Source organism: Bison bison, unplaced genomic scaffold (genome assembly GCF_000754665.1).
Source record: "Bison bison bison isolate TAMUID 2011002044 unplaced genomic scaffold, Bison_UMD1.0 scf7180017864034, whole genome shotgun sequence".
NCBI classification, from domain to species: Eukaryota; Metazoa; Chordata; class Mammalia; order Artiodactyla; family Bovidae; genus Bison; species Bison bison.
Genome location: NW_011494606.1, coordinates 93,310 through 115,888, shown reverse-complemented (window position 1 = coordinate 115,888; position 22,579 = coordinate 93,310). Strand labels below are relative to the sequence as shown.

Genomic DNA, 22,579 nt, shown 5'->3' with positions numbered 1-22,579 from the left:
TACATCATGGAAATAGCTGGACTGGAAGAAACACAAGCTGGAATCAAGATTAGCTAGGGAGAAATATCAATAACCTCAGATATGCAGATGACACACCCTTATGGCAGAAAGTGAAGAAGAACTAATAAGCCTCTTGATGAAAGTGAGAGTGGAGAGTGAAAAAGTTGGCTTAAAGCTCAACATTCATAAAACTAAGATCATGGCATCCTGTCCCATCACTTCATGGGAAATAGATGGGGAAACAGTGGAAACACTGTCAGACTTTACTTCTTTGGGCTCCAAAATCACTGCAGATGGTGACTGCAGCCATGAAATTAAAAGACGCTTACTCCTTGGAAGGAAAGTTATGACCAACCTACATACCATATTCAAAAGCAGACATATTACTTTGCCAACAAAGGTCCGTCTAGTCAAGGCTATTGTTTTTCCAGTGGTCATGTATGGATGTGAGAGTTGGACTGTGAAGAAGGCTGAGCGCCGAAGAATTGATGCTTTTGAACTGTGGTGTTGGAGAAGACTCCTGAGAGTCCCTTGGACTGCAAGGAGATCCAACCAGTCCATTCTGAAGGAGATCAGCCCTGGGATTTCTTTGGAAGAAATGATGCTAAAGCTGAAACTCCAGTACTTTGGCCACCTCATGCGAAGAGTTGACTCACTGGAAAAACTCTGATGCTGGGAGGGATTGGGGGCAGGAGGAGAAGGGGACGACAGAGGATGAGATGGCTGGATGGCATCACTGAGTCAATGGACGTGAGTCTGAGTGAACTCCAGGAGTTGGTGATGGACAGGGAGGCCTGGCGTGCTGCGATTCATGGGGTCTCGAAGAGTCGGACACGACTGAGTGACTGAACTGAACTGAACTGAAAGATGCTGAAGATCATTTAAGAAAAAGAATATAAAAAAACATAGCCTGATTTGAATCCCAATTACATTATTAAACTGCTTCATCACCACGGGGGAAGTCACTTAAATTCTGAGCCACTGTTTTTTCTTGTGTGAAAGGTAATCATACTAACTACAACCAGCAGTTTTATAATGATCAAATATAATATGGATGGTAATGGTTTTTAAATGGAAAAGCATTTGCAAAGGAAGTTGTGCAGCATGCAGAGACCTTCGTACTGGACTGGCATAAAGCCAAAAAGGCAGAATTTGAGGGAATGACCCCAAATGTATAAACTGTTGGACAGTGAATAGCAGTAAAAGTGTTATGCTGTAGAAATGCTTAAGATATGGAGGATGTAAATATTATGGATTCAAAGGTTCCTGTCCAGTTGCATAGGATTCCTGCAGCAGGTCTACTTCATGGGAAAATGGGAGGTCAGGTACAATACAAATGGTTGGGTTCCTATAAAGGCAGTAATGACCAGGAAAGCTTGGCCTCACTGAGAATATGATGTTTTAATCCCTTTGCAGCATGGTGTTCAGTATCCTGAGACCCATTCTGGCAATTCTCACTAAACTCGCCTGATAGTTGGACCCAACTATTCAAAGTTTAATTCAGAAAAATTTTAAATTAGGTGAAACTGTTTACATTGAAGTTATTCAGAACCAGCTTTAAGGTAAAATGATTAGGATAATTATCATTTAAAGAAGGGAAATTAGCATTTACCATATATCTTCTACATACCAGTCAATATCAGAGTCACTTGCCATATATAATCTTTAAATTCTCAAAACACAAGAAGTTAATTATGCATATGTACATTTTATTATACCTATATTTATAGGAAAGAAAATAGACTCAGCAGTTAAATAAGTCACCCAAATAACAGAGGAGGTTACACCAAAATCTGTTCTAAGTCCTCTGCTATCTTTCATGAAACACTAGTTGCTTGAGCTTGTTTTATTAATAGGTGATTTAATCCCTTTTAAGGAATTAATACAATGGGCAACAACAGGTCTCTTGTTAAAAGCAGTTTTCTTACTTAAGTTCCCCTTGGGATCACTTATACAATTTCATACAATGTATATTAAGTAATATAGCACAAACGGCAGAATCCTCCTTAATCCTCTCTTCCCATAAAGCTAGTCACATAAGTTCTAAAAACTCAGAGTAAAACAAGTTTACTTTGCCCCCAAATATGACATAAGGAGGTGCGAAGAGGAAAAAATTAACCAAAAAATCCTCAGATAGACTACTTGCTTCCATTAAAATTACCTTGCAAGAAAAAGCAGAAAAATTAAAGTTCCAATGATAATAGATTTGAAAACATAATAAATAAGAGGATAGTAATGAAAGTAATATTAAGGGAGTAGGAGAGTATGGCTACAAATTTCTTCTAAAAGGAAAAGATGGATGATAATGCTTTCAATGGTGGCAGCAATAGTGGAAACATTTACAGTGTGCTTTATATAGCAGGCAATGGCACCCCACTCCAGTACTCTTGCCTGGAAAATCCCATGGATGGAGGAGCCTTGTAGGCTGCAGTCCATGGGGTCGCGAAGAGTCGGACACAACTGAATGACTTTGCTTTCACTTTTCACTTTCACGTGTTGGAGAAGGAAATGGCAACCCACTCCAGTGTTCTTGCCTGGAGAATCCCAGGGACAGGGGAGCCTGGTGGGCTGCCGTCTATAGGGTCGCACAGAGTCGGACACGACTGAAGCGACTTAGCAGCAGTAACAGTATTAAGCATTAAGCAATACATTAAGCTCTGTAGATGCACTAATTTAATACTCACAAAAGTTAAAGACCATTATTTTCCCCTTAAAGAGGGGATGAAAACAAAAAGACAAGTCACCTGCTTGGGTTCTCAAAACTAACAAGTAGATGAGCCAGTTTTCTAATCAGGTCTACCTACTTCAGAACCTAAAAATTCTTAAGCATTACTTAGACTGTCTAAATAGCAGACCAGCTGACAATCTCACTGTAAGCTCTGTACAGGCAATCAAGTCTTATATTCACTATATGAGTTTCCCAGTCTCCTACCTACTTCCCAATGAGGTGCACACAATCAACTGGCATACTAAGCAAAAGATTAAAGCTTCTCAAGAGAAAAAACAGCATAAAATTCTTCTACTAAACATTATCAGTATCTATAAATTTACTGTCTAAAATTTATTTTCTAAAACATCAAATCTGAAATTACAAACTACTTTATGAAACGGTACTGCAATTAAACTGAAGGAAAAATTACTAAATCTACTCAAAATCTGATAGTCTTGCAATTAGCAGAGTTTGTAATCACATGCAGTGAGAATTAAAGTGATAGTTATTTAAAGCATGATTAAGACATATTACGTTTCCAGAAGGAGTAGTTAATACATTAGTTCATTAGTTAATGAATATATAGATGAGTGTGTGTTTTCAGCCTTTCACATCTGACCTAGTTGCAAACTGAAGTAAAGGAAAAAGATTTTTTTATGTTCTATTTACAATTATAAAGTTGTTTTTATAAATTATAACAAATAATGCTAAATTTACCTACTCATTTTATATTACATCATATATGCCTTTAAATCATACTTAATTTGAAACATAAAATAATCTTATTTAAAGGAATTTCAATTCTTAATTTTTTAGAAAATCACATAGAGGCTATAGCCTCTCTTGCTATTAAAAAAATGCATGCATTCATTATGTGAAGACTGTTAACAGACACATAAAACAGGAAGGATGCAACTTTTTAAAATAAACAATAAATACTACCCATAATAGGAGGATAACTAAACTACCACATAAGAATTGAAATAAATAAAGAAATGTCAAGGGAAAAAAACCCTATGGGTTATAATGATCCATAACAATGCTGAAATTAGGAATGCAATCAATGTATTATTTTTCAAAATAAATACTGAATATAGTCCAAATATAGCCCCCCAAAATCCAAATAAGGTAAATTGTTTTTAATCAATAAACCACACATACACAAAAAAGTCAATTCTAATAAAATAAACACTGATTTATCTTCTTTGCTAGATTCTTTGTATTTCAGCTGACTTTCTTCCTAAGTAAGTCACAAAAAGGGTCCTTTAGCAGGAACACAGGATACTTAGGCACTTGTACTGACCGGCTCAGAGTCAAAGCAATAATCATCCCAGCTCTGTCTGAGGGGTTTCTTTGTTATCTGAAAGTAAGGCAGATTAGTTAGGTAGAAGTAATGATTTTTACACTCTTCTAATGATCTCTTAGATGTAGTGTTCGGGTAGTACCGCCATTATCCAAAGAAAAGTTATTTTGTATAGCAGCAGAAAACAACTAGATAAACATTCAGATTCTGGGAGTCATATATTATTATAACCAATCCATATTTGCTATTGTTCAGTTACTCTGAAATTTGTAATAACTGTTGAGTCCTATAGTCTGCAAATACTGATCCTAAGATAAGAATATGTATAATATGGCCAGTAATTACAAAAAGATCTGGAAGAGGAGCAATAAACTCCAGATTTCTCTAGTATTAATTTTAGGGGCTTTCCTAGGTGGGACAGCACTAAAGAATTTGCCTACCAATGCAGGAGATGTAAGATTCCTGATTTGGGAAGATCCCCTGAAGAAGGAAATGGCAACTCACTCCAGTATTGTTGCCTGGGAAATCCCATGGACAGAGGAGCCTGGTGGGCTACAGTCTGTGGGATAGCAAAGATTCAGACATGCTACACAAATGCACATCAGCTTATTTTATCAGCAGTTGCTATTTTTTCAGAAGGAAAATATTTTATCATCCCAATATAAGGCAAATAGTTTAAACAGGGAAGGGGAAAAACTCGAAAGCTAAATCAATGTTTTTTTTTAATATACTTAATTCAATACAGTAAAAATGCCTCATATTGTACCAAGAAGTTATATTTTAAATAATTTTTAAATCCTCATTATAGTAACAGAATTGTTGGCTTATATAAATATGTAGTTTCAAAATTATGAAATATCAGTTATACAGCCTGCTCTATATCTTACAAAGTGTGAGATGTTATTTTCAAAGCCCTAAATACATACTACAATCTTTGAGCCACCATCCAAGTGTCAATTTAATATCCCTCAGAAGAACTTTTAAAATTACCATAAAGGAATTTCTTTTCACAGACATTACATCTTGCCTCAAACAATTAAAAATGAGGGGAGACAATCTGTTACCTAAATGATGTACTGTCAGATCAATTTCATTATTACTGATTCTAGAATTTTTGTTAATATAAGAAATAAAATTGAACAAACTAATGCAATGAAAAGTTGTGAGAATTACTCCTTATTATGGAAGTTTAGGGGAGAATTTTTTAAGTTTCAAGGTAAAACACAAATTCTCTAAGTCATTTCCTTTAATGAATTTTCACACTGAGTATTTAATAGGATAATCACTAAATTATAAAAATAATCATACTCTAAGTCACTATATAATATCATGCAAAGAGGTATATATATTAGGCTTCAAAACATGCAAATACAAGTTTCAGTAATCCTTTGTTAGGGCAAGCATTAATCATTAGTAACATTTAACATGCTCTGGTCTGTAAAAGGTAAATCACTTTACTTATTGAAAAGTGTCAACCATTTTTCTAAATTAGAGGTATCTATAAACAGTTTATTATTCTCCCAAAGAGTCTCACAAAAAGCAAAAGGCACATAACTATCTTTTATGATTCATATAAGAATAAAAATAATTTTTACATTTGAGAAGTACATCACATAAATTTTTAGATAGTATACATGAAAATGCTAGTTAACAGCCACGACCAACCAGGTTGCAAAAACAGAGTACTAGGGAAAAAACTTTTCTCAAGAGCTAAAATTTAATAATGCCTTACATTTCAAAATGATATTCATGAACTCTCACCTGATTGAGATAATGATATTCTTCTGGTTGTTTAAGATGGAATGCTAATCTCTCTTCTTCACTTGCTCCTGCCAGAAGGTAATAAAATACATGATAGTTCCTGTTGGAAACAAAGAAGTATGGTTTTATAATGAACATGGTCTATGGTTATCATTTAACAAGAAAAAGAAATTAATTTATAAACGGTTTCAGCTTTGCTTCATCTTTTTAATACAAAGGTGATAAACTCTACTGAAATACTTCAAGGGAATTCTCTGGCAGTTTAGTAGTTAAGACTCAGTGCTTTCACTGCCATGACACAGGTTCAGTCCCTCGTAGGTGAACTAAGATTACACAAGCCACAAGGGATGGCCAAATAATAAGTACTACAAAATAAGATAATGTTTTGTATGCTGAATCAAAAGACAAAGGTGAAGGCAGCAATACACTAAAGACCTCTAAAAATTCCCTCCACAAGACCAATTAGAAAACTAGCAAATTTGTCAGAATCAACTCTAGAAATCAACCAAAAATGTAAAGCAATCTAGAGAGTGTTTATACAAGAAAAAGAGCTGAATTTCAGTATAAACAGAACCTTGGTGGCCTTTTAACTTGCCCTATTCCATCTCCTGCTTACCAGATACATATAGCTTTCAATACCCACAGCTTACAACTGAGGTGGACACCAGAAGTCTGGCAGCTTCCAGAAGAGGGCAGAACAGGGGTGAAGTTCATTTAGAACCTCATTCCCTGAAAAATATCATTATTTGAACTGTCTGGTAGTTCCATGGATGAAGTCACTTTCATTACTATTGATGTCTTTATTTGATACGATTCGGAGTTACTACCCCAGTATGAAAATCTTTGTTTCAGAGACATTTGTAAGAAACAATTAGTGGCAATTTTTTTGAATGTATCAGCTGCCTGAACCGATGAATAAATATTAGGGCAAACTGTAAGCTAACCAAACAACTTAAAGAGAAATGCTGGGAAATGAGACATCCACAGAGGCTTTAAAAAGCTCCAATGAGTTCCTGGGAATCTAGAAGGCCATAGGCATGCATAAAGTTGTGCCCATGCCCAGGGCTGCATGTCTACTCAGCAAAGACAAGAGGAAATACTAAGCTCTCACCTATCACTAACTCTGAAGATCTCCACAAGCAGGAAGTAAAGACTAAGGCAGAATTATAAAATGCATGCCTAGGAGTTAAAAGTCATGGTCCCTGAAACAAACACTATAAGACTTACTGTTACCAACCATTTATGGAACTCTCTGTTCAATCACTCCCTGGTGGCTCAGACGGTAAAGAATTTGCCTGCAAAGCATAAGACCCAGGTTCAATCCCTGGGTCAGGAAGGTCTCCTGGAGAAGGAAATGGCTAAGCACTCCAGTATTCTTGCCTGGAGAATTCCATGGACAGAGAAGCCTGGCAGGCTACAGCCCATGGGATCACAAAGATTTGGACACGGCTGACCAACTACCACTGAGAAGCTAACCAAGGGCTTCCCTGGTGGCTCAGTGGTAAAGAATCCTCCTGCCAATGCAAGAGACGAGAATTTGATTCCTGGGTAGGGAAGATCCCCTGGAGAAGGAAATGGCCACCCACTCCAGTATTCTTGCCTGGGAAATCCCATGGACAGAGGAATCTGGCAGGTTACAGTCCATGGAGTAGCAGAAGAGGCAGACACAACTTAGTGACTAAAAAACAAGTTAACCAAGCAGGTATTTAAATGGCTGAACTCGAAAAAAAGTTAGACTTCAAATTAGCTCAGAAAATTCACAAACAGCAGGAACAAAATTAACAACCACAAATCCTAGGAGGGGGAGGAACTCGTATCTACAGCTCCCAAATGATTATTTTTAAAGTCCAATTATTATTCTAAATGTCCAATTTTCAACAAAAATTTAAGTCATACAAGGAAACCAGAAACTGTAACACATACAAAGGAGAAAAACAATCAATAATAACTGTTCCTGGGGCAGTCTGGAGACTAACTTACTAGATAGGACTTTTAATTAGCTGTTTTAAATACATTCAAAAAACTAAAGAAAACCATGTTTAAAGAACTAAAGCATGAGAATGATGTCTCGTCAAATAGAAGCTATAGATGAATAGACAAATTATAAAAAATAATCAGAAAGTAATTCTAGGGTTGAAAAATATAATAAAATGAAAACCTATCTAGAGGAGCTCAACAGAAGATTTGTAGGCAGAAGAAAGAATCAGTGAACTTGAAAAAAGGTCAGTTAAAGCTAGCTAGTCTGAGGAAGAGAAAGAAAAATTATCAGTCTCAAGGCTTTGTGGGACACCATTAAACAGACACCAACAAATGCACAATATGGAACACCAGTATATGCACAATGGGAGTGCCAAAAGCAGAAGAAAAGAAGAGAAAGAATATTTGAAAAAAATAATGACCAAAGTCCACACTAAGCTCTACATCTAAGAAACTTAATGAACTCCAGGAGAGAAAAACTCAGAGATCCACATCTGGACAAATTAAAACTATTAAAAGACAAAGACAAAATTTTCAAAGCACCATGAGAGAAATGCCTCATCAAGGGATCCTAATGTAAGATTACCACCTGATTTCTCATCAAGAGCCATGGAAAGGAAAACAGATTCAAAGTACTAAAAGAAAAAAAAAAAATCAAGAATTATATATCCAGCAAAACTATCCTCAAAAAAAAAGAAGAAATTAGGATATTCCCAGATAAATCAAAACTAAATACTTCATAGCTAACAGATGGACCCCGTAAAAAATGCTAAAAGGAGCTTTTATGGCTGAAATTAAAGAAGATAAGATTCAATTAAGCATGAAGAAATAAATAGTATCAGTAACAGTAACTACATAGGTAAATATTGTAAAAGGTAGTATAAATGTCTGTGTTGTTTGTAAGGCTTTTTCCCCTCCAACTAGACATTGGCAAAAAGCAACAACTATAAATTCATACTGATGAGTCTACTATTATAAACATTTGTACAACACTAACAACACAAAGTATAGAGAAAGTAACATAGGATAATGCTTAGTGAACCTTTATTATATAAAAGGACTACACTAAGCATTTCATAAACATTATTTCATTTAATCTTCTAAACAACTAAAGGATAGTTTTCCATTTACAAAATAGGAAAAAGTATCTAAGAAGCAGAGAAGTTAGGTGAGATGCCAAAGGCATATCAATACTTGAAATGTAGGCTTGCTTAACTTCAAAGTCTGGCTCTTCATTTTGTCTCATTGTAACATGAAGCAAATCATTTATCTCTCTGATATTTGGCTTCCTCATCTAAAGGAAGTTACATATATATCATCTCTGAAATTCCATATACCTCAAAGATTATAATAAAGCTAAGAGCTTCATTAAAAACTTTTCTCAAATTAGAGAAAGAACACTAAGACATGGCAAAAGATCCAAAAACAAAACAAAAGATACCACTTAAGACACCACTATTTTCCTGTTCTGATAGTCTTCCTAGAATTTAGAAAAGACAGCAATTCTATATAGTCGTTAAAAATATCTCACAGCATCTTCAAAAAGTACAGTAGTCTTCCCATGACAGAAATAGCAATTATATGTAAAGCTATGCATGGTATAAACTGAATTAAAACTCATAATACACAAAGATCTGAGAAGTCAATCTGTATGATACAAGTGTTACACTCAATTTAATTACAATCTCAATTACACAAATTAAAATATGTACCGTTCATTATGCTCTTGATAAACGAGTCTAGACTTCTCCAGTAGATACTTTTCAACATAGGCACTAGAATAAAAATAGAATTGGTTGATATAAATAATAAAAGCCTAATATAAGGTAGACAAATATTTTATTAGAAAAGATGCAAAAGTCTAAAGAATACTATTCAGAGTACATTTTTCACTATCATTGATGGTACAGTGGTGAGCATAGCTGCCTTCCAGAGTATATTTACCATTATAATTGTGTTATGGACATTGTTAGTGTTATCCATGTTAAATTCATAAACTCTTATTTTTTTTTAACTTTCCATAAAGTAAAATAAAGTCAGGAGTTCAAAACATGGCACTCAAGACCCTACAATGACACAGACTTTACTTTATTTCCAGGCTCAATACCACAGTGAAAGTGAAAGTGAAGTCGCTCAGTCGTGTCCGACTCTTTGCGACCCCGCGGACTGTAGCCTACCAGGCTCCTCCGTCCATGGGATTCTCCAGGCAAGAATACTGGAGTGGGTTGCCATTTCCTTCTCCAGCGGATCTTCCCAACCCAGGGATTGAACCCGGGTCTCCCGCAGTGGAGGCAGACACTTTAACCTCTGAGTACATTCTTTCAAATATTATCCTTTGGCTAGCCTACTAAATAAGGCTCAAAGATATACTTTCTTTACATACCCATGCTGTTGCCACATCCTGGAATAAATGTGTTTATAGCTTGCCAATTTCCTCAGTAAGCACTCATTAATTGGGCACTGTGTAAGCACTGTTCAGATACAGAAATAAATGATACACTACCTGTTTTCAAGTGATATACTACCTGTTTTCAAGGGGCTTATACTGAGCTGACAGGATTTATTATAGAGCAATGACCAGAATATTATAAATGTAAAAAGAGAGACACATATGATTCAATTCAAGAAGGAAACAGGATGTAAGGAAGAACTCCCATAGAGAGTGAGTACACAGTACTTACTAATATGGATATAAAAATCATAAATAATAACTAGCACACAACACAACAACCAGTTTACATATGTACGTATAAAAATATGTCTATATGTGTACATCTGTGGGTGTTTGTGTCTTTGTATTGATCAAATGAGAATCTTTTCTCAGGAATGCAAAATGATCCAATGATGGGAAAATAATGATAATACTAATAAATTCAAGGGTGAAGATCAGACTAATTTCCATGGATGCCAAAAAGGCCTTTAATAAAATTCAGTAGCCATTACTGACAAAAATACTCAAAGAAAATTAAAATCAATGCTGAATTCATTAACATGATAATATGTCCTGAAAAGCCAATATTCTACTTAGTGAAGAAAAGTAAAGGCATTCACACAAGTATCTAGAAAAATATTATCATAGTTTAGCAGGTATGTAATCAAACAAGATAGAAAATAATCAGAGATATAGGAACAGAAAATAAAGTTAAACTATTTTAGTAGATAATATAATAAACCTAGAAATGGTAAGAGAAACAATCAACAGTAAAACTAATACAAACAATAATTCAGCAAGATAATAAGATATAAAATTAATATACAAATCAATAGAAGTAATTGGGGCTTCCCTGGTGGCTCAGATGGTAAAGAATCTGCCTGCAGTGCAGGAGATCTGGGTTCAGTTTCTGGGTCAGAAAGATCCTCTGGAGAAGGGAATGGCTACCCACTCCAGTATTCTTGCCTAGAGAATTCGATGGACTGAGGAGCATGGGAGGTTACAGTTGATGGGGTCGCAAAGATTCAGACACAACTGAGAAACTAACACATACAAGTAATGTACAGTTTTAGAAGATATAATGTAAGAGAAAAATCACACTTTTAATAAAAATAAAACATTAAAAATAACATAATATTTAGGAATAAACTCAATAAGAAATATAAAAAGCTAAAAAACATGTCTAAAAACAATAAAGATGTTAATTACGCCAAAATTTATTAATCCAATAAAACCAAGCCATGAAAGACATGGAAGATTCTTCAATATATATTGCTAAAGAAGAAAGAATGCAATCCGTAAAGACTATATGCTATATAATTTCCAATTATGTGGCATTCTAGAAAAGGCAAACCTATTACAACAGTGAAAAGATCGGCGGCTGCCAAAGGTTAGTGGGTAGAAAGGGATGAACACGTGGGCACAGAGGATTTTTAGGGCAGTGAAACTATACCTTTATACATTTATCAAAGCCCATTCAACGAACAACAAATGGAACACACTAATTCAAGATATTATCAACAGACGAAACTAGGGGATAGCGTGAAGAGGCATAAGGGAACACTCCTTATTCTGTTCATTTTTGTCATTAATCTAGAACTGTTCTAAAAGTAGTCTATTAAAAGAATACTGCTGGCACAATCAGAGGACTCTGATCACAGACTGTAATAGCAAAAACTGTAACTATGACAAAATTAAATACCCTGAGTATAAAATAGTATACAGGAAAATGTCATTGTGGCTGCTTTAGGAAATACAGTAATTATTTCAAGGGGTCAAGTTATGTACCCAATTTACTCAAAGACAATTTTTTTAAAATGAATATATGCATAACAAAGAAAGATAAAACAAATGCATATAGTTGTTAACAATTTATAAATCTAAGTACGGGTGGATGGATGGTACGCTATTCTTAGAACTTTCCTCAGGTTTGAACTTTTCCAAAAGAAAAAAAAATTGAGAAAAAAAATTTAATGTAAATACTAATGTCACTATTTTCATTAAAGAGCAAACGAAAAACCTATGGTTTATAAAGGGGCAACAGCAAACATTTAAACATCTCCAAAGCCTGATACTGCTACTTACCCAAGTACAGTGCCTGTTTCTTGGTAATTTACTTGAATAAACTTGCCAAAACGACTTGAATTGTTATTATGAGCTGTCTTTGCATTTCCAAAGGCCTGTCAAAATAAATAATTCTATTTTTTAAAATGGAATATCCTTAGATCATCTCAACAAGAAAAAAGTGCTAAAGAGATACTAGAAAAGCAATTCACTTATAGCTTCAGGCTCTCATACTTCAGGTAAAGTAACTAATATTTGTAATAAAGTCAAGTAGATTGCATTTTATGCTACTGAGTAAAATAAGTCTTAATTATAAAAACTTATTGCTCATTACAAATCAGATTTCACTTTCACATTCCTGTGCCAGCAAATTTTCTTAATACATTTATTATAATATATATTTAATACATATATACATTTTAAAATCTTGCTAAACTGAAATAACAGGCTAGGAAAAGAATAATTACATCAAAACAATTATAATTTAGAATAGTATAGATGAAATAAAGTTTCATCATGCAATATACTATACTGTATTTTGCCTATTTAAAACAAAACTGTGGTACATATACACAATGGAGTATATACACTCAGCCATTAAAAAGAATACATTTGAATCAGTTCTAATGAGGTGGATGAAACTGGAGCCTATTATACAGAGTGAAGTAAGCCAGAAAGAAAAACACCAATAGAGTATACTAACGCATATATATGGAATTTAGAAAGATGGTAATGATAACCCTGTATGTGAGACAGCAAAAGAGACACAGATGTATAGAATAGTCTTTTGGACTCTGTGGGAAAGGGAGAGAGTGGGATGATTTGGGAGAATGGCATTGAAACATGTATAATACCATGTAAGAAATGAATCGCCAGTCCACGTTCAATGCAGGATACAGGATGCTTGGGGCCGATGCACTGGGATGACCCAGAGGGATAGAACGGGGAGGGAGGTGGGAGGGGGGTTCAGGATGGGGAACACGTGTACACCTGTGGCGGATTCATGTTGAAGTATGGCAAAACCAATATAATATTGTAAAGTAATTAGCCTCCAATTAAAATAAATAAATTTAAATTTAAAAAAACTACAATACTATTTTAGAAAGAATAAAAAAAAATATAAGCTTCCTAAGTTACAATCCATGCAATGGGTTATACTTAAGTATATACCATGTAAGTATATACACTAAGTATGTACCATGCAATGAAATGTTACCTAGCAATAAAGATGAAACTACTGATACAGATGTCAACATTGATAAATATTAAACGTTATGCTATGAAACCACACACAAGAGTACATATTATAATATAAAATTCTAGAAAAGGCAAAGCAAGAGTAACAAGAAACAGATTAGAAGCTGTCTGGGAATGGGGTAGGAGTGGGAAATATCTAGAAAAGGGACACAAGGGGTAATGAAAATATTCTATAACTTGATTCTATGATGGTGGTTACCTGGCATATGCATTTATCAAAAATGACTAAATCATACATTTTAAGTGGCTATATACTATTTCAAGTTATATCTCAATAAAATTGAAATTTAAGAACCCACGGTTGAACTCACATATTCAATAACTTAAACAAAATCTTCAATACATACTGCTGAATGAAAGAAGGCAGTCTTAAAACATTACATACTGTATGTTTTCATTAATATGACATTAAAAAAAAAAAGAAGGAAGAACAAACAAATTGTCTCCACAAGTTAATGGGAGTATGGAAGGGCAGAGGGCATGAAAATAAGGAAAAGCATCAGGGAGTTTTACAAGGATAGTGGAACTACTCTGCATCCTCACTGCATACAGATGACTACACAAATTAGTGTGTTTTATCATTTATACAATTCTACTATAACGGTATTTTTAAATTTTAATCTCTACTTTTAAAAGTAAACATTAAAAAACAAAGCAAATAAAAGACAATTTCAGATATACAAATGTGAAAATATTCATCACAAGTGAACCCACACTAAAAGAAACAAAGGAAATCCTTCGTGCAGAAGGAAAATGATACCATGTTCAAATACAGATCAATGTAAGGAATGAAAACAGCAGAAATAGTAACTAAAGGAGTAAATATATAAAATACATTTTATTACTTAGGTCTCTTGAAAAGATTACTAAGGATGAGATCAGAGAAAATGGTAAAGGTCTCTGAAATCCCTCTCCCCTTCATAAAAGAAATAAGACTAACAAAAATTGTCAAAATCAACTTTTTGATGATTCTGGAAGTTAATGAAAGGCTTAGAGTAATCCCTTATAAGAATAATATTTAATCAAGGAAAACAGCTGGATTTCAGTAAGAAAAGCAAGCGATGATGGCATTTTAACTTACCTGATTACCAATTCCCTCTCCCTAGCTCCACATTGAAAAGAAAACCAACGCCCTACAATTACAGTTTTCAAAAAGCAGTCTCACATAGAAACCACTGGAAAGATCAGACTAGAGTTAAAGTCAAAGCCTTGTCCCACAGATAATCGTCACAATTTGACCTATTTGGCATTTTCCTAGAAAACCTCATTCAAAGGGCTATCTTTATTTGACCTAACAAGAAGTCATCACTCACTGAGAGCAGCCTTTTTCCCATCAAAAGTAGACTGCCATATGATTCACCAATCCCACTGTTCAGCATATATCAGGAGAAAAATCTAATTTGAAAAGATACATGCACCCCTATATTCACAGTCGCACTATTTACAAGAGCCAAGACATGGAAACAACCTAAATGTCCACGGACAGATGAATGGATATAGATGTGGCATCTGTACGCAAATCAAGAAGAAATGGTTAGAATCAGACATGGAACAACGGACTGGTTCCAAATTGGGAAAGGAACATGTCAAAGCTGTATATTGTCACCCTCCTTATTTAACTTATATGCAGAGTACATCATGCGAAATGCAGGGCTGGATAAGGCACAGGCTGGAATCAAGATTGCTGGGAGAAATATCAGTAATCACAGCTATGCAGAAAATATCACACTTATGGCAAAAAGCAAAGAAGAACTAAAGAGCCTCTTAATGAAAGTGAAAGAGGAGAGTGAAAAAGCTGGCTTAAAACTCAACATTCAAAAAACAAAGATCATGGCATCCGGTCCTATCACTTCATGACAAATAGATGGGGAAACAATGGAAACAGTGACAGACTTCATTTTCTTGGGCTCCAAAATCACTGCAGATGGTGACTGCAGCCATGAAATTAAAAGATGCTTGACCCTTGGAAGAAAAGCCATGACAAACCTAGACAGTGTATTGAAAAGCAGAGACATTACTTAGATGACAAAGGTCCATCTAGTCAAGGCTATGGTCATGTATGGATGTGAGAGTTGGACCAAAAAGAAAGTTGAGTGCCAAAGAATTGATGCTTTTGAACTGTGGTACTAGAGAAGACTTTAGAGTCCCTCAGACTGCAAAGAGATCAAACCAGTCAATCATAAAGGAAATCAGTCCTGAATATTCATTGGACGGACTGATGCTGAAGCTGAAACTCCAACAGTCTGGCCACCTGATGCGAAGAACTGACTCACTGGAAAAGACCCTGATGCTGGGAAAGATTGAAAGCAGTAGGAGAAGGGGACAACAGAGGATGAGATGGCTGGATGGCATCACCGACTCGATGGACATGAGTTTAAGCAAGCTCCAGGAGTTGGTGATGGACAGGTAAGCCTTGCATGCCACAGTCCATGGTGTTGCAAAGAGTTGGACACGACTGAGAGACTGAACTGAACTGATACATAAACAATGGAACAATACTCGGTCATAAAAAAGAATAAAATAATGCCTTCTGCAACAACATAGATGGACCTAGAGGTTTTATACTAAGTGAAATCAGAAAGAGAAAGAAAATTCCATAGATTTCATATGTAGAATCTAAAATATGACACAAATAAACTTATTTATGAAACAAACAGGCTCACAGACATAGACATAGAAAATATTTGGTTTCCAAAGGGGAAAGGGGTTGGAGAGGGATTAATTCCAATTTGAGCTTAGCAGATACACACTATTATATGTAAACAGATAAACAACAAGGTCCTACTGTATAGCAAAGGGAATTAACTATATTCAGTATCTTGTAATGACCTATAATGGAAAAGAATATGAAAAAGAGTATGTGTACATATGTGTGTGTGTGTGTGTATATATATGTAACTGAATCACTTTGTGTTGTAAACCAGAAACTAAAACAACATTGCAAATCAACTATACTTCAATAAAAGAAAGAGAAGAAAAAAGAAATGGTGAGAGCAGACATCTGTATCTTCTTTCTGACCAAAGCATTACTATTAAGTATGTTTTTAACCTATATTTTTATAAATAGGTGTTCTTAATCAGACTGAGAAAGTTCCTTCTTATTCTGTTTGTTGAGAGTGTCTTTTTTTTGTTTGCTTGTTTTAATCATGAAAAGGTGGTGTTTTTGTCAAATGCTTTTACTGCTATCTATTCAGATAATGGTGTAGCTTTTGTCCTTTAGTCTACTAATGTTTAACACTGCATTTATTTTTATATTGTTTAACCAATCTTTCATTCCTTAATATAAATCCTACTTTACCATAATACTTCTTTTATATTTTGCTGAATTGTTTGCTAGTATTTCCTTAAGAATTTCTCTGTTTCAAGGGATACTGGTCTGTAGTTTTCTTATGTTGTGGTGTCTTTGTCTAACTTTAGTATCAGTGAAATATTTTGGACCTTGTAAAATTAGAAACTTTTCCTCCCTCCTGTTCTATTTCTTGGAAGAATTTTGAAGGATTTGTGTTAATTCTTCTTTAAATGTTTGGTAGAATACATCAGTGAATCTATCTGGTCCTAGGCATGATTTCTTTCTTAAGCTTTTCACTGCTAAGAAACAGACTCACAGACCTAGAAAACAAACTTATGGTTACCCAAGGGAAAAGGGGGTGAAAGAGGGACAAATTAGGACTTTGGGGTTAGCAGAAACACAGTACTACATATAAAACAGATAAACAACAAGGTCCGACTGTATAATCATATTATATGGTTATAATATGTATATGATTATCTGATTTATAATTATATATAAAGAATCATATTCAATATCCTATAAAAAACCATAATGGAAAAGAATTCGAAAAAGAGTGTGTGTGCGTGCATGCTCAGTTGCTCAGTTGTGTCTGACTCTGTGCGACCCCATGGAACCCACCAGGCTCCTCTGTCCATGTGATTCTCCAGGCAAGAATACTGGAGTGGGTTGTCATGCCTCCTCTAGGGGATCTTCCCAACCCAGGGATTGAACCCAGGTCTCCTGCATCACAGGTGGATTCTTTACCATCTGAGCCACCAGGGATATATATAACTGAATCACTTTCCAGTATACCAGAAACTAATACAACACTGTAAATCAACCTACTTCATTATGAAAATTTTAAAATTTAAATTCTATAAAAGAGAGGGTTAAATCTGGGAGAAGATATGTATATATTTTCAGAACACATGTCTGATAACAGATTTGCACCCAGTATACACAAAGAATGGAGAAGGCAATGGCACCCCACTCCAGTACTCTTGCCTGGAAAATCCCATGGACGGAGGAGCCTAGTAGGCTGCAGTCCATGGGGTCGCTAAGAGTCGGACACGACTGAGCGACTTCACTTTCACTTCTCACTTTCATGCATTGGAAAAGGAAATGGCAACCCACTCCAGTGTTCTTGCCTGGAGAATCCCAGGGACAGGGGAGCCTGGTGGGCTGCCATCTATGGGGTCACACAGAGTCGGACACGACTGAATCGACTTAGCAGCATACACAAAGAACTCTCTAAACACAACAATAACAAGTTGGGCAATAGATTTTGACAGACACTTGACCAAAGAAGAAATATAAGTGGCAAATAAACACATGAAAAGGTGTTCACATCATGAATGTATTATAGAATACACATTAAAATCATGAGATACCACTGTATACCTATTTGAAGGCTAAAATTAGAAAGGATGACTGTATCAAAGGTTAGCAAGGATATGGAATAACACGAACTGTATACACTGCTTGGTGGGAATGTAAAACAGTATGTACAATTTATACATAAGTTTGGCAGTTTCTTTAAAAGTTAAACATATACCTATGATAGGACCCAGGCTAGCCAGGTGGCTCAGTGGTAAAGAATTTGCCTCCCAATGCAAGAGATGCCAGTTCGATCCCTGGGTCAGGACCATTCCCTGGAGAAGGAAATGGCAACTTGTTCCAGTATTCTTACCTGGGAAATTTATGGACTGAGGAGCCCGGTGGGCTACACAGTCCATGGGGTGGCAAAACAGTCAGACATGACTTAGCAACTAAAATACAAAGACATACATGATATGATCCAGTCATTCCACTCCTAGCTATTTACCCAAGAAAAAAAACAGGTTATGTCCACACAAAAACATACTGTTTTACATATAATAACCAAAAACTGGAAACAACCTACATGTTCATCAAAATATGAATGAATGAACAAAGTGTGGTAAACCCATACAATGCAATATGGAATACTGTCTTAGCAAAAGGGATTGTTGACACACACACAAAGTAACTATACCATGTGAGAGAAGTCAAACATAAAATAGCATGTACTACACAATTCCATTTATATATAACTGTAAAATGTACAAACTAACCTACAATGACAAAAAGCACGTAAGAGGTCTCTAGTAGATAAGAGGAGAAGGAGAAGTGAGAAAGAGGCATGGCAGAAGGATACGAGAAAATTTTAGGGATAATGGATATGTTTAGTATCTTGACTGTGTTGGTGGTTTAATGAGTATACACATACGACAAATTTATCAAATTGTACACTTTAAATCTGTGCAATTACACCTCACAAAAACTCTTTCAAAACAAGTAATATTAACTCTCTTTTAAGCTCTAAAACAAAAAGTGTATTGTTTCCTCTCTACCCTTGATGATATTACTTATAAAATATAACTAAAAAATTTTTCCCATAGTCTCTATATTTTCCAAGATGAACCCTTAGAATTTCAATCCTAGGCACAGATTTTAAAGCTGCAAAGACAAAAATATATTGAAAAGAATATTTTCCCCAACTACCCGTTACCATAGTCAGTTACACACAGGAGTCCTGCCCCTGCTATCTCCCTTTACAGGGGGATATATCTGACTCCAGTTATCTCTTTCCTTTGCATCACTATGGCCCAAAGTTCCTCTTTGAAAAAATACTGCCTCTGTTACATCTTTCGATCTTCCACACTGTCTCCTATCTTCCAGTTTTCCTTGGTAACTAAAAAATGATATCTATACTTCTATTTAGTTTTATTTCATTTTCTCACATCTAACAAATTTTAATTTTTTTTAAGATATGTTTAAGAGTAAGAAAAATTATTTCTATACACTTACCTCAAGTACTGGTCCAGCGCCAAGAATAATTTGTTCCACTCCACTGGCAAATCCTTTCTGACTGAGGGCAGTGAGGTGATGAATAAGAAAGTTCGTGCTTTGAGTCTTTCCAGAACCGCTCTCTCCTGAAATAACGATACACTGATTCTTTTTGCGCTGAAGCATGGCATGGTAAGCTACATCAGCCACAGCATATATGTGAGGCTCAAGTTTTCCCAATTGATGGTTATCATACATTTTGACATACTTGGGGTTATAAATAGGAAGAAACTTGAATGGGTTAATAGCTATTAGAATACTGCCAACATAGGTATAAATTTTTTCATGCTTAAAGCGATTTCGTAGGTTTTCTAAGAGAGTTTTCTCATTCAAATCAGGTAAGCTACATAAATCGTCAAAGTCCTTCTGCTGAGGCTGTGGAAGGAAACCCCGTTCCATCATCCTGCGACGTTCTTCTGTTACCCGTAGCCATGACTGAAGACTACCATAATGAATTGATCCATCGAGGTTTTTTTCTCTCAGAAGAAAACGGTAGTCCTCTCCACTCAGGCGATTTTCCAGAGCCATGCGGGGCCATAACATCATTCGCTGAACTGGGCAGTCTGTTGGATTGAGTATCCATTCTTCTCCACCAAATTCTTTTACCTCTGCTAGAACGTAACATTTTGTTTTGTCAAGATGAAGCTTGTTTATAAGTGAGTCAATCACCTCAGCAGCCGTGGAGTTTTTTCTGGCAGGAATCGGACAGTAGATCGTCTCTTCTGAAATTGTCCCAGGATATATACGTAATGTATGCTCATTATCCTCAAAGCGTCGTCTTCCTCCATCATTTATATTCATATTGGATCCTGTCCCATCAGCATGGATGGTATGTGTTCAGGATTGCACAAATCATTTTCATGGCAAAAGAACTGCAACATAAAAGATATCAAACACTAAGAAGTCATATTACACAAAAAAGAGGCTTAACAATTATGTTGATTGTATCTTTTAGAACAAAAAATCCCAACTCTTCTCTTAGAATAGGAACAGTTCTTGAAAACAGTCTAACTGAGATCCCAGTATTTCATATATTGTCCAAACCTGGACGCTTCTAAAGCAGCCAAAATTTTTTCAATGTTTTGTTATATTAGTAATTCAAAACCCCAAAAGTAAAAATAATAATTAATTTGTCCTCTACTATCTCATATGTTTCTGAGGTAGGTACCTGGGATCAGAATCAACTTCTTTCTTTACATATGAAAAAGAGCCTCACTGAACACTGAATTGAGATGGACAAAACAATCACATAAATCTAATCATCATATATCCAAAAGCTCTTATGGATAAAGCAAAACCAAGAAAGAGTGTTACCAGCAAAGCAAAAATTCGTGAAAGTAAAAACAGTAAAAAGATGAGATCAGATAAACAAATTAAACTAGATGGAGTTATAACCAAGAAAACAACAAGAGAATCCTTCAACTATACTGCTGCTGCTGCTAAGTCACCTCAGTCGTGTCCGACTCTGTGTGACCCCATAGATGGCAGCCACAAGGCTGCCCCGTCCCTGGGATTCTCCAGGCAAGAACACTGGAGTGGGTTGCCATTTCCTTCTCCAATGCATGAAAGTGAAAAGTGAAAGTGAAGTCGCTCAGTCGTTTCCAACTCTTAGCGGCCCCATGGACTGCAGCCTACCAGGCTCCTCCGACCATGGGATTTTCCAGGCAAGAGTACTGGAGTGGGGTGCCATCGCCTTCTCCAACTATACTAGATACTAACAAAATGCTCTCCATAGTAGTTGTATCAACTGACTACTGCAGTCACCTAGGAAGAGCTTGTGTTTCTCTGCCTCCTAACCAAAAGTCAGTACTGTCAGACTGGAGTTTCTGCCAATGTAAGAAATGTAAAAAGCTGTTTCGGTACTTCAAATTGAATTTCCCTGATGACCACTGAGAAGGGGTAGTAACACATCCTATCATTTGCCATTGGGGCTATGATTGTTTATTCAATTTCCCCTTTTTGATTTGTTTTCTCATTATTAATTTGAATGAGTTTTTTATATATCCCATATATTCAATTTTTAGTTGAATGAGTGACAAATATCTGCTACCATTCAGTAGCTTATCCTTCTATTTTGTTCATGTTGCCTTCTGTTGTACAGAAGTTATATTTTTGATAAATTTATCAACCCTTTACAGGTTACTATTTCTTTTTTAATAAGCAACATTAGCAATTGCAGTTAACTTTTATTATGTGTTTATTTGTACTAGTCACTTTTCAAAGCATTGCACATGAATTATTTAATTTAAAACTCCCAAGTCATCCCTGAGGATTGTTTTTATCATCATTTTTACAAAAGAGGAAACACATAAATTTTACATAACTTGACCAAATGTGATAAAGTTGAGATTTGAAGCAGGCAGTCTGGCTCTAAAACCTATATACTATTATCTCCTGGTATAGTTTTTCTAAATCTTCCTTTATCCTAAGGATATAAAGTTATCCTATATTTTCTCCTAAAAGACCAAAATTTTGCTTTCCTTATTTAAGTCTTTAATGCATACATAACTTATTTTCATGTATGTTGTAAGACAGGGCTCATAATTATTTTCAAATCAAATTCAGATTAGCCACTGAACCAGCACCACAATGAAGATTCTAATCTTTCCTCACTGACTCATAATGCTACCTCTGCCATGTGGCTAATTCCATATAAGTATCAATCTGTTCTGGGCTCTGTAATCTTTCTCACTAGTCTATTTACCAACAGTAAGCCTATCTTAATTAGTATAGCTTTATATCTGGAGGGCATATCACCTCAATTTGTTCCTCTTTAATGTTAGTTTAACTATGTACCACTATAAAAAATTTAAATATCAGTTTATCAACTACAATGAAAAAACTTTTCGGCATCTTGATGGATTTTATAGATCAATATTGAAAAAAACTGACATCCTACTGACTTCCCATTCATAAACACCATGTTGTTGTTTTTTG

The 22,579-nt window shown here is 35.3% G+C and overlaps 1 protein-coding gene across 11 annotated transcripts in view; it reads right to left on the bottom strand.

Annotated features, from left to right (window-relative positions):
* MYO9A (myosin IXA) overlaps positions 1 to 20,555 on the bottom strand; it is a 196,990-nt gene extending 176,435 nt beyond the window's left edge. For 6 of the 11 annotated variants that reach the window (XM_010834464.1, XM_010834468.1, XM_010834469.1 and 3 more), the window contains exons 1-5: positions 19,604 to 20,554; positions 12,268 to 12,362; positions 9,464 to 9,526; positions 5,775 to 5,874; positions 4,014 to 4,070 (exon numbers count right to left, since the gene is read on the bottom strand). In XM_010834464.1, the coding sequence (XP_010832766.1) occupies positions 4,014 to 4,070; positions 5,775 to 5,874; positions 9,464 to 9,526; positions 12,268 to 12,362; positions 19,604 to 20,443 (1,155 nt within the window). In that variant the 5' untranslated portion in view covers positions 20,444 to 20,554. Of the gene's footprint in view, positions 1 to 4,013; positions 4,071 to 5,774; positions 5,875 to 9,463; positions 9,527 to 12,267; positions 12,363 to 19,603 lie in introns of all 11 variants that reach the window. The other 5 variants (XM_010834461.1, XM_010834463.1, XM_010834467.1 and 2 more) reach the window with 2 other exon arrangements.
* Positions 20,556 to 22,579: the final 2,024 nt, after the last annotated feature.